Source organism: Narcine bancroftii, chromosome 6 (genome assembly GCF_036971445.1).
Source record: "Narcine bancroftii isolate sNarBan1 chromosome 6, sNarBan1.hap1, whole genome shotgun sequence".
In the NCBI taxonomy this organism is placed as follows: Eukaryota; Metazoa; Chordata; class Chondrichthyes; order Torpediniformes; family Narcinidae; genus Narcine; species Narcine bancroftii.
Window position 1 is genome coordinate 135,299,970 of NC_091474.1, and position 13,358 is coordinate 135,313,327.

At 45.9% G+C, this 13,358-nt stretch overlaps 1 protein-coding gene across 7 annotated transcripts in view; it reads left to right on the forward strand.

The window, feature by feature from the left end:
- col19a1 (collagen type XIX alpha 1 chain) overlaps positions 1-13,358 on the forward strand; it is a 346,509-nt gene that overhangs the window by 75,051 nt on the left and 258,100 nt on the right. For all 7 annotated transcript variants that reach the window (XR_011340316.1, XM_069886134.1, XM_069886135.1 and 4 more), the window contains one exon: positions 6,397-6,520. Coding sequence is in view for 6 of the 7 variants with exons in the window: in XM_069886134.1 (XP_069742235.1) it covers positions 6,397-6,520 (124 nt within the window). In the remaining variant the exon portion in view is untranslated. The remainder of the gene's footprint in view (positions 1-6,396; positions 6,521-13,358) is intronic.

A 13,358-nucleotide genomic window follows, 5' to 3' on the forward strand; every position in this document is an offset into this window, starting at 1 on the left:
CACTCCTTATACTGTTCCTTATGTTTTTATATTATGATGAGTGAGAGGCAAGTTAATTATTTACACTCGAGTATGCATGTTAACAATTCATCCCCCTCTCAACTTGAGAATACACATTTTAGCTGCAAAGTTTGAGTTTGAATATTTTATACATCATGGTACCAAGTTGTTTCAAATGTGACAGGTGTTTGCAATGTGCATTGCACCCAAGCAGCATATTGGTGACCTTAAGCATATGAATAGTTAAGGCATTCCGAAGAACACGGAGTAGGCAGGTTATGTTGTCAGTCAATCTGCGGAACTGATTTGACACCAGCACTGCCAGTTAGATGCTCACAATCAACCAAATAACCTGTTTTAACTTTACATGATTGGGCACGTGTTCAGTGGCAGGAAGGATTCTCCGCTAGCATCACGATGCAGATTTGTTGCTGACTGATCTTCAGTAGCTGACACCTGAAATTTTCAAGTGCTTGGGACTTTATAAATCTTGTTTAAATGTGTTGGTCTTCAGGGACCAACCAGTATGGCAGGTGCTGGAGGGCTTTATTCAGACTTCAAGGCTTCTGCACAAACCAGTTGCTCCCAAAGATGGTAGATACAAAAGGCATTTTCCTTGAAGTATAGAATAAGCAGAGGTCAGACAGGGCAGGATCAGCTGCTGGTAAGGGAAGGTGGAGAAATATCAGAAGGACTCACAATAAGAAGTCATATCCACCCAGCATGTTCATGGAGTAGTATTTTTATTAATTTTCACTGAGGACAATGCATGAAGATTTTAGCAAGATGCACCATGTCCCCCAGCAACAAAGGGAAACAGCCAGTTGGGGGATGAATTCAAATGCTTAAAATGGTCACAAACTGAAATACAATCATCTTTCAAGGCTGTAGCTCAAGGCAGATGCAACATCTCACAATTTACCTTGCACTATTGCACAAGAAAGGTCACTGACTTTCTCTGTACATAAAGAATCAACTAACTTGTAATTCCCCCTCTTTAATTTTCTCTGACCCCTTTCTTATCCCATGTCCCACTCCATATTAATGATCAACAAGTGAAGAGCTAACACCTTCTACTTTTTCTTCTGATCTTGTCCCTGATTTTTGAATTAACACTCCTCAGCAGAGGCTTCAGATTCACCCCTTTGTTTCCTAATTTTAGTGAGTGCAGATCCAAACCTCTGACACAATGAGGAATCCTTCAGTGCCCAAGTCCCATCAGGAGTCCTTCTTGACCTTAGCACCCTCTCAAATCCCATTTCTGATACCGAGTTCCCAGGAGCCAGTCTCCAGCAGCCCACAACCTGATTTGAGTCCTTTGACGTCAAGTTGCCAACAACTTGCAGCCTGATTGGGTTCCTCACCTGCTTGTCGCCAAAAGCGTGTGTCCTTCTGCAACAGGGCCCTTTGCTGATCTGCTGCCGTGATCACTGTCCTTGGGGTCATCTCCTCTGCTTCTCCTCAATGGTGAGGGGAGGGTTCTCTAAATACTGGTGCCCTGCTCTAGTCCGCTACTCCCCCGGAGTCTACAACCCCTTGCGGCTGCTGCCAAACATAGGCAATGCCATCTTGGGCCCAGACCGGGCAGTTGTAGGATTTTAAGTAACACAGTGTTGGCTCCTTTAATAGGCAGTTTAAAGCCTGCATACAGCTGCCATCAATGGGACTGTGCAGTAGGATGCTGCGGCAGAGAACTGTTTTCCCTCTCACTCACCCTGGGTCTGCATCTCCAGCAGCGCTGCCATTTACTTTTACATTCCAGTGAAATCTTCCTCATTACATTTGAAGATCAAAGTAAGAGAGTAGAGTGGAAAATGATTTGCGTTTTATAAACTATTCAGAGAATGAAAAATGTAAAAAGTTTAAACTCACCTTGACAGATGCTACAGGCTGCTAGATTGCCATTGCCCAAGGCAAATGTGCACTTTTGTCAGTTGTGCAAATCGTTGCGAAAATCTTTGGAAAAAGTTGGATTTGGTTGTAATGATGCACTTCAAGTAACCTACACAAGATGACAGATAAGCAACTTCTCTGTGGTCTATTTCAAGGATAATTCATTAATGTGTAATGAATGCCCTTATCTAACAATGTAGAGTTGATTCATTTTACCACAGATGCAGAGGGGAACTTGGCAGTACAGGGAGAATGGTGGGAATAATAATGTTTGCCCTAATTTTTTGATGGAACACAGTTCTTTCCTGGGACCATATAATAGCAGAACCGTGCCATGTAAAAATGAAAGTACTGCCAGAGCATTAGCTTTTTCCTGAAAATCCATCATGTGCTCAATGTGAGGGAATGGTAGCACTTGAAATTAAATAATCTGTTGTCAACTAATGAAAACAAAAAAAAACTGTTGTGGAAATTAATTGGGTTTTCTCAGTGCTTTTCCTGTGAACTGCTTCAAAGGCAGGGAACACCCTTTCAGGGCTAAATTAAGAATTCCCAAGTCTCTGTATACTAATAACATTTGGCTCTCGTGATCTCCTTGCATCCCATCTCCTCCCTACTAGATGTAGAATAAAACAGGCAAATAAATAAATAGGTCTATTGTGGTGGCCTGCCTCCGCGGAGATCGAGCCAGCAGAGTTTACTACTGGCGCGCACAGTGGTAAACAGCAGGATGACACTGCAACACATCCCTTAACACAGCAAACTGGCACAGTTGAAAGCTAGAGCAGTACAAGAGCAGCAGCCTTAAAATGGCACTGGCCAAGCTGTCCAGCTAACAGATCAATAACAGGCTGGGGAAGAAGGGTATTCACATGCAAGAATGTTCCTGTCCGCTATTATTCATGCGACTGATATCAGCCAATCAAACAAATGGCAGGACCTCCAAGTGTATAAAAGTAGCCTTTCCAGCCTCAATAAATCTCAGAGCTTAACCTCCCACACTGTAATTGTGTGTGTTTCTTTATAGCAGTTGACTACAATTGGTGACTCCCCCATGGTTTAGATGGCATCTAAACCCAGCGATGGATAGCGAAGCAGCAATTAGTGCAGTCAGCCTCAAGCTCCTTACCTTCTGGACAGTTCGACCTAGCATGTGATTCAACTAGGCTGAGGCTCAGTACCAGATTCAAGGCATCACATCTGAGTCCACGCGGTACTACATCTCTGGATCCAGAGATGGGGGGGCGGGGGGGAACGGCTACTCCACCTGGATGGGCTAGGGGACAGATCCCTGTCAGTGCTCATGAACAAGATGCTGGCCCTCCTGGGAGACCATGAGCCCTGCATCATGTTCAAGCAGGCATTCTTGGAGCAGCTGCCTGAGGACATCCAACTGCTCCTGGGTGACGTGGATTTCAGCAACCCTCCCTCCCATTCCCCCCCCTACCCCCAGAAAGGTGCAGTAGAAGGAGATATTCTGTGGAAGCAGAAACAGAAGTGCTCGGCTACCGTGGGACTCATCACGAAGTCTCGCAACAAGACCAAGGCAGGCCTGGAAAGGAGCGGCAGGGACAAGTCCAAGGAGAGATGGTGCTTCTACCACCAAAGATGGGGCTCTGAGGCCCACCAATGCCAGTCGCCCTGTGAGTTCCAGGAAAATGACAGTCACCTGCCACTGATGGAGCGGAGGTCAGCATGATGCCCCTGACAAGTTTGGACACTAGATGCAGGCAAGCTGGCCCCGCGTTGAGGGCTGCCAACAGCAGCATATGGACCTATGGTATGCATAGGGCTGAGCTGCAGTTTGGAGGCAGTCATTTCTCGGAGTTCATGCTGGCTGTAGTGGAACAGCCACTCCTTGGAACGAACTTCCTGTGGGTCCACAACCTCCCAGTAGATCTCAAGTGCAAGAGACTTGTGCATGTGGAGACATTAATTCCAAGCCTTTCCACAGAGGGGCACCAGGCTCCCAGCACTACACCTGGACTCCATCTAGAGCTCAGACGATGAGTTCCTGGCAATCCTTTCCCCACGGTTCATGGTGGAGGTGTCCCGACATGGCATCAGGCATCACATCCTTACTAAGTGTCTACCACTACCTCTCCATGTAAGGAAGCTCTAACTGGCCCAGGAAGAGTATTTGAACTAATTTATACACATCCACCAGGTCCTGCGTAGCAAGGTTTGGGATACCATGCCACATAACCTCCGACAGAGGCGCACAATTTACCTCAGTCTGTGGATCGACATTGACTACCTGTGGGGTGGTCAGCTATACCACATGACGGCATACCACCCGCAGTCTAATAGGCTTGTTGAGCATTTCCACAGGCACCTCAAGGCTGCCCTTATGACCAAACTCGAGGGCCCCAACTGGGTGGACAAATTGCTGTGGGCACTGCTGGGAATTCGTACAGCCCCGAAGGAAGACCTCCATACATCCTCCACCGAGCTCATCTACAGAACCATTCATGGTCCCCGGGGATTTCGTCCCACCAGCCAAAGTTCAACAAGAGGATACAATCACCTTCCTGTACAGGCTGCGGGAAAGGTTGGTAACTTGGCTTTGATCCCACCCTCCAGACACTGTCAAACAAAATTCAACATCCCCAAAGAACTCCAAGACTGTGAGTATGTGTTCATGCACAGAGGGAAACACAGTCCACTGGTACAGAAGCCCTACAAAGGCCCCTTCCGAGTCATCCAGAACAATGGATCCTCCTTCAAACTGGAAATCTATGGCAAACCAAAGATCTTCACCGCAGACAGGCTCAAGCTAGCACACACGGACCCGACACAATCCGTGGAGATGCCAGCATCTAAATGTAGAGGCTGACCACCAAAGACATTGGGGACTGCATCCAAGGATACCATGAACTGTAGTGCAGCTTCTTTTAGGGGGGGGGGGGTGGGTGGGTATCATGTGAAGGCCTGCCACTATGGAGATTGAGCCAGCACATCTCATGGCATGCACAGAATTAAGCAGCAGTATAACACACTGTAACACGTCTCCTAACAGAACGAACCGGCACGGTTGAAAGCTGGAGCAGTACAAGAGCAGCAGCCCAAAAATGGTGCTGGCCAAGCTGCCCAGCTAACAGATCTATTACAGGCTGGGGAAGAAGGGTATTCACATGCAAGAATGTTCCTGCCAGCTATTGTTATTCATGCAGCTGATGTAAGCCAATTAAATAAATGGCAGGAACTCCAACTGTATAAAAAGAGCCTTTCCAACCTCAATACATCTCAGAGCTTAACCCCCCACACTTCAATTGTGTATCTTTGAAGCAGTCGGCTACACTATAAAATATTTATTCACAACATTCATTATAAAATGTGCTGTATCACCAAGGATTTCTCCTTAATTAAACTATTTCCCGGCAAAGGTTCCATATTTACTGCTGAAATTTTCACAGCTTTTCATCCATTACAATGAAAATATTTTTGGCTTGGCTTCGCGGACGAAGATTTATGGAGGGGGTAAAAGTCCACGTCAGCTGCAGGCTCATTTGTGGCTGACAAGTCCGATGCGGGACAGGCAGACACGGTGGCAGGGGAAAATTGGTTGGTTGGGATTGGGTGTTGGGTTTTTCCTCCTTTGCCTTTTGTCAGTGAGGTGGGCTCTGCGGTCTTCTTCAAAGGAGGTTGCTGCCCGCCAAACTGTGAGGTGCCAAGATGCACGGTTTGAGGCGATATCAGCCCACTGGCGGTGGTCAATGTGGCAGGCACCAAGAGATTTCTTTAGGAAGTCCTTGTACCTTTTCTTTGGTGCACCTCTGTCACGGTGGCCAGTGGAGAGCTCGCCATATAACACGATCTTGGGAAGGCGATGGTCCTCCATTCTGGAGACGTGACCCACCCAGCGCAGCTGGATCTTCAGCAGCGTGGACTCGATGCTGTCGACCTCTGCCATCTCGAGTATTTCGACGTTAGGCAATGAAAATATACTCATTTGTCAAATTCAACAATTTTTTCAATTTTTGAAATTTGGACATCAATCCCAGTAGCTGATCATTATTTTTGTACGTTGGCATGAAGATGAACATTCTCTGCTTATCCATGAGGAATATCACATTTTGATTTGGTTTGGTAATTAAAATGTATATACATTTCCCTTTCTTGGAAAAGCTTTATTCTTTACTATTGCAGAGTGATATGTATGTATGACTGTATGGGTAGCTGGCCCACCCACTGATGACTCACTCCATAGTAACTCCTCCCCTTGTGACCTAGCCATAAAGGTCAACCTTCCTTCCCATCCTTCATTCGAGCACATGGTATCGGGCCAGTTGCAATCTGCCTATAGTTTCTCACTCACTATCTTTGGTATTATTGATAGAGCGTATCACACTGAAAAGTATTGGGCCCTTAAAAGAAACCTCATTGCCTGTCCTATCATTTATTTTAGTTAAGCCAGTATTAGACATTCAATTCGTGTGTATGGAACACCATCTTACTTGGATTATCAGTTATTGCCAATGGATTTATTGTGGTTTGTTTCAGGGAGGTCTTTCCAAAAGGGTTACCAGAAGAATTTTCATTCATTGCCATGTTCCGCCTGAAGGCTGTCAGCAAAAAGGAGATCTGGCACTTGTTGAAGATTACTGATCGCTCAGGCAATGTGCAGGTAGGCAGAGTTCTCATCAAATTTGTCTCAGAATCTAAAGCAGTCAGAAAGCGCTTGAAATGTGCATCTGTGGAGAGAGCTGATGGATTAAAGTACCACTTGCTAATCTCTCTTTGGAATAGAGCTTAATGTAAAGTATAAGTAACCAAGGAATGAATTTTACCTAACACTGGCAAGATGAGAGGAAAGGTTGAGGTTGGAGGGTATGTGGTAGAAGAATGTGAACATCAAAGGAAATCATGGAGAGTGATGGCTCCTCTTCATTGATGAGGACCAATGCAGAAGAGAGGTTTGGGAAGGTGTCAAATCAAGGATGTGACTAGGATGATAGGTCAGAACGAAGACACTTAAGCAGAACAAGTGAAGAATTCATTTTAAGATCAGCATTATCTTTCCCATACTCCAAAAATATCTTATGAGGATGAAAGCAATTGCTCATTATGAAGTACATCAGTAATCTGCATCTTGAAAGCAAGCTCTGATATGGATGCAGAGGCACTATTCTATAAAAGTAAAATGGAAGCATCTGATGGAAAGATGAGTGTGCATGTGTACCTTTACTTCATCCTCCCTATATCTTTTTGCTGCAAATGGTTTAGATCCAGACTTTGTAGAACAAAATCTTAGATCTGAGGTTCAGTGGCTGATCATTTTTTTTATACATTAGCCTGATGATAAACATTCTCTGCCTGTTCATGAGGAATAGCACAACATTTTGATTTGGTTTGGTAATTCAAGTGTTCAGAAACAGAAAGCTGAAGAAAGTAGCAAATCTAACCATCTAACACTGCCTCTGACTTCCCTTCCATTGAAGACGCTGATGTGCTATCAATAACTCCAAAGACTAGAAGTTTCCTGACTGGCTTTTATTACCACAAACAAAAGGCACATCTCATGTTGCTGACCTGAGACATAAGCTTGTTCTGGGGAGGGGATATGGTGTTGCCGCCTTTATTAGGGGAATCGAGGGGTAGGAGCCATGGGTACAATCAGCAAGGGGTGGGACAGCATACACATTCAAACAGTGGTTCCACCTATTCACCCCAACTTTTAAAAGAAGTCTGGGGTGAAGTGGGTGCCATGTCCATCACAAATTCAGTCTGTCCCATGTTCTTGTCCTCTGTGACCATCGTAGCGCCGTCTGCAGCTCAGCTGTTGACCCCTGGACAGTCAGGTCAGTCTGATGACTGAAACAGTTGGGTTGGGAGCTGAGGTAGGGCGACTTGGTTCGTGGTGGATGTATTAGTTGGTCGGCCAGGGTCTCCTGCGCACACCAAGTCCCAGACGAACACAATATCCTTGTGCCCATCTGGGTATGCCACATCGACGTATTGGGGGTTGGCGTGGAGGAGGTGGACCCTCTCAACCAGTGGTCGGACTTGTGGCTTCTTGCATGCTTCTGGAGCATGGGGATGTCAACCAGGATGGCAAAGTGATCCCAACACTGACATCCTATGGGGTGACATTGGTGGCAGTGCACAGAAAGGATCTGATTGCATGGAACGCTTTAGGGAGGACCTCTTTCCAGTGGGAGACAAGCAGGCCTTCTGCTCTCAGGGTTAAGAGGATAGCCTTCCAGACAGTAGTTTTCTCCTTTTCCACCTGACCATTCCCTCAGGGTTTGCAGCTGGTGATCCTACTCATGGCGATACCACTGGCCAGCAGATATGGCGCAGCTCATCACTCATGAAGGAGGACCCCTGGTTGCTATGAATTTAATAGGGGTATCTGAACAGGGTGAAGAGGTTGTGCAAGGCTTTAATGACCGTTGCAGCGGCCATGACTGGGCAGGGGATGGCAAATAGGAAATGTGAGTACTCATCAATGATGTTGAGGAGTTACATTTTGTGGTTTGAAGAGGGAACAGGTCCCTTTAAATCTGTTTTCAGGTGTACCAAGGGGTAGGTGGCCTTAATCAGGTGAGACCTGTCTGGCTGGTAGAAGTGTGGTTTGCACTCCACACAGGCCTGGCAGTTTCTGGTCATTGTCCTGATGCCCTCAACTGAATAGGGGAAGTTGAGGGGTTTGACAAAATGGAAGAACATGTTAACCCCGGGATGGCAGAGGTAATTGTGGAGGGCTTGTAAACTGTCTTGGCACTGGTGGAAGTCCCTTGGGACAGGGCATCCGAAGGCTCATTGAGCTTTCTGGGCCAGTACAAGATATCATAGATGTAGATGAAGAGTTTGATTCTCCACCTCAGAGTCTTATTGTTCTTGGTTACCCTGCTGCTTGTTATTGAACATGGAAGCAACTGCATGTTGGTCAGTCAGCAGGGTAAATAATTTGTCAGCAAGATAGTGCCTCCAGTGCCATACTGCCTCAATGATGGCCTGGGCATCCTTGATGGAGGAGTTCTGGATCTCGGGGCCTTGGAGGGTGCGTGAGAAAAATGCAACGGGTCTGCCCGTCTGGTAAAGTTTGGCGGCCAGGGCAAAGTTGGATGCATCATTCTCCATCTGGAATTGTCCACAGCATGCATCACAGCCTTTGCAATATTGCCTTTGTGTGGCTGAAGGCCTCTGCCAACAGGGGAAAGGAGGTGGCTTTGATGAGGCCATACCTGCTTAGTTGGGGACCCATTGGGCATAATACGAGAAAAACCCGAGGCAACATTTCAGGGCCTTAATGCTGTGGGGAGGTGGGACCTCCAACAGGGGGTGCATGCAGTTGGGATCAGGGTCAATATTCCATTCTCCACGACACAGCTGAGTATAGCCAGGCATGATGTGCGGAATAGACATTTATCCTTGTTATAGGTGAGGTCTGGAGGAATTTCTAGAAATTGGCATCATGGTCCTGCAGATTGTGGCCGCAGATAGTGACATTGTCGAGGCATAGGAATGTGGCCAGCAGCCTGCGCTCGTCCACTATTCAGTCCATCTCCTTTTAGAAAACGGAGACTCTATTGATCTCTCGGGACCCTCAAAGTGGTAGAGACTGCCATCCACCTCTAATGCAGTGTACTGGCAGTCCTCTGGGTGGATAGGGAGCTGGTATGCTGACTTCGTCAGTGGTGGAAAATACCTGATGTTGGGCAATTTGGTTTACCGTGTTGGCTATGTGGGGGTGGGGGTATGCATCTAGTTGTGTAAACCTGTTAATGGTCTGACTATTTGATATCCATTCTGTGTTTTCCCCACTCTTATCCACCACTACCTGAACTCTTGAGGGCTGGTGCTGGGTTTGATGATTACCTCAGTCAGAAGCAATCTCACCTCTGATAAAGGCCCTGTCCCCAGCGGTGTATCATCTGCTCTTGGTGGTGACAGGCTTGCGTTCAGAGGTGAGGAATCCGGAGGTGCAAGTCAGACGTGGTAGTCGGATCGAGGGTTGCTGGTTGGACACATTCAGAGGGGAGGGCGAGCGGTTTAAAAACTGTTAGTTGCAGACCATAGTATGAAGGCGTAGAGCTGTGGAATCACAAGGAGTTAAAAATTTTTATACTCTGCACCATGCGTGGTCAGTGTCATTTCTCAGCTGCCGCGGATCTCAGACGAATGGATCTTGGAGGCCACCGAGTCTCTGTAACTCAGTAGTCTCATTGCGAGGAGTAACGCTGCACCACGTCAGGGTGGATGAATCTCTCCATGCTTCTGCTGTCAAACAGGCAGCTCATCTTGTGCCCACTTCCCTTTCTCTCCATCATTGACCTGGTGAGCTGATAAGGGCTGCTTTGGTCAAGTGTGACTGAATCCAGAGTAGCATTACTGTCTGATCCAATGTCCTGGTTTGTGGTCTGGCAAGATGGTGGTGGCCCCCATGGCGAGCATGTGGTGCTGTAGTTGTTCGTCAGAAGTGACGTCATCACAGATGGCAGCCCCCACAGTGCTGTTTTTCGGAAGTGACATCATATAAGATGTTGGCAGCCCCAACTGCCCAGGTAGCACTGCTTAGGTTAGAATGTTGCTTGGATTTGGATTCCTTTCCACAGCAGAAACTGATTACATCCTTCGCAAGGCAGCGCTTCCTACGATGCTTCTGCTGGCCGCAGAGGTAGCACTTTGGGTGCTTGCTGACAGCAGTGGCCTTAGTCAGGTTGGGACATGGGGCAGCCTGCAATCCTGTGTCCCAAGATGGCAGTTCCCACATTCCCCATGCTGCAGCTTCATTATTGGTTGTGAAAGAGTCGACATTGCAGAGGTCTATTTCCAGAGTTTTAGCTAGTTCAGTGGCTTCAGCTCACCCTGTTTTAGCAGTTACTGATGAATATAATCTGATCTGATGCCTGCTACACCGGCATCTTGAGTCAGCTCCTCCATGTACTCTTCTGATGATACGGCCTTGCAGCCACAGGCCAGTCTGAGGTCTTGCATGACCCAAAGGTAATCATCGATCAACTCTCCTAGTTGCTGCTTACACGTGGCTAGGACGTGCCTGGTGTAGACTTCATTCACTTCGGCCAGGTACTGGTCTTTCAGAATGTCCATTGCTTCAGTGAGTGTCTCGCAGTTTCTGATCATCGGGTAAACACAGTGCCTGACCCATGAGAATAGATAGTGCAGCCTGTCTGCATTGGATTGGACAATTGTAATTGAGGCCTGCAGAAACACGTTGAAGCAGCGTAGCCAGAGTTCAAACTTGTTGGATGCTTCCGGTAATCGCAGATCAATTTCCAACCTTTATGGTTTCAGCGACTTGTCCATTCCAAAAAAAAATTTTGTAATATTGCTATCAATAACTCCAAAAACTAGAAGTTAACTGACTGGTCTTTTATTACCATAAACAGAAGACTTCTCGTGTTGCTGACCCGAGACCTAAGCTTGTTCAAGGGGGAGGGGTTATAATGTTGCCGCCTTTAATAGGGGAATGAAGGGGAAGGAGCCACAGGTACAATCAGCAGTACACATTATTCTCTCGGTAATTCCTTGCTAATATTTTCTCTGATCTCGTGTTCTTGTTGGCTTACTCGGGAATGTTGACTGTTCAATACAAAGTCTGATGTTTGGGTGCACTGCCGTAAGCTGTGTTCTCAAGTTACATCCAGACATCAGTTCTGCTGGTGTGCACTTTGTAGTGGAGTGCAGTATTTTTTTTGTATGATAACTAAGTCTGCAATTTTATGGTTCCATGATATTTTACATGATTTGCTTTCATTCCTCTTTTAAATGTCTGTTTCCCCATTAGTAATATTTGTCACACATTGTTGCCTTGTAGAAACTGTTTGAAAGGATCTGACACAAATTGAGGTCCATTGTCTGAAAACCAGTTCTATGGGTAATCCAGGTCCTGTGAGTACGCCTCAGTTAATCAATTGATGGTTGACAACATTGGCACTACTGTAGACCATTTGGAGTGCGCACATAATCAGAAAATTTTCCCCCATAACTGGACCAGCAAAATTGGTGTTCATTCAGTGCCATAGTTGTGATGGCCATTTCCATGTTTTTGCTTTGGCCTGGCATACCTTCGGTTACATTTCTTGGCTGATGTGACATCTCCGTACTATCTGTTCAATCTCACTGTCCATTGATGGCCACCAGACATGCAATCATCCATTCCTAGATGATTGGTGTGAAGCTCTTTAGCATGGCCTTTTGCCATTTCTTGTTCCCCACAACAGACAACCCTCTTCAATTGATATTTTGTTTTGTTGCATGTGATAAGCTTTCAATTCAGGGGTTCTATTATCTGCCTCTAGCCACCCATTCAAGGTGAAGTTTAGAATCTTCGTCAGTGTAGCCTCTTTCTCTACCTCTTTGCTGATAGCCTTTGCTGTCATAGGTAAGAAGTAAAGTTGTTTCCTGTGGCTTCTGCAGTCCAATTAATATTCTGTTCTGCTTGTTCTGTCGCAGGCAGAAGTAAGCGCGATAATGCATCAGCATGACTGTTCTTGACTACAGGACGATGCTTTGGATCATTATCATGCGCCTCAAGATCCCTCACCCATCTTTGAATTCTTGCTGCCGTTAACACAGGAAAGCCTTGCTTGGGGCCTCAGATCAAGCTCAGTGGTTTATTGTCCGTCACTAAAGTAAACATCCTACCATATAAGTATTAATGAAATTGCTTAAGACTAGTACTTATGGCCAGTACTTCCATCTCCAGTATTGCATAGTTCTGTTCATCACAGGCCATCAAGGAGTAGAAAGCGTATGCAACTGGTTGCTATCCCTTTTCTGTGGCTTGTGACAATACCGCACCTAAACCGACAAGGGTCGTAATGAACAAGTACATTGTCCCTTGAAGTTGGCAATTTCTTCAAGCGATTGAAAGCTTTGTCAATTTCTTCATTCCAGCACCATTTCTGGTCATTTTTTAACAATTGGTTGAGTGGGTTGCATAGTGTTCACATATTAGGGATGTACTTTCGATTATGGTTAACCAAACCTAAAAAAGATTGTAACTCTGCCTGATTTGATGAGTAAGGTGTGCTGCGAACAGCTTCAGTGCTATCTGTATCTATCCTGACGCCTTCATGGTCAATTGTAAATCCCAGATATATTACTGAGGGTACCATAAATACACACTTGTCTTAATCCAGTCGGACTTGAGCCTGTTCTAATCTGTCTTGGACTTTTTCCAGGTTTGTTAGATGTTCTGCATCATCCCAACCTGTTATAATGTCATCTAGGTAACATCCAACATTTAGTCCTTGCAGTAGTTTGTCCATAACAGGTTGGAATATCACTGGAGCTGATGATGTCTCATACAGCATCCTGGTGTAAGTGAGTGTTGATAGCTACATACTTCCTGGATTCGGGCCCAATTCAACTTGTTGATATTGTCTGTTATATTGTATATAGATATGTTTTAAAGAAGATAAATTGTGCCCATTTTTTAATGCAAGTCACAAACAAATATTTCACAACACATTGCATTTAAAATGTCAGAGCTC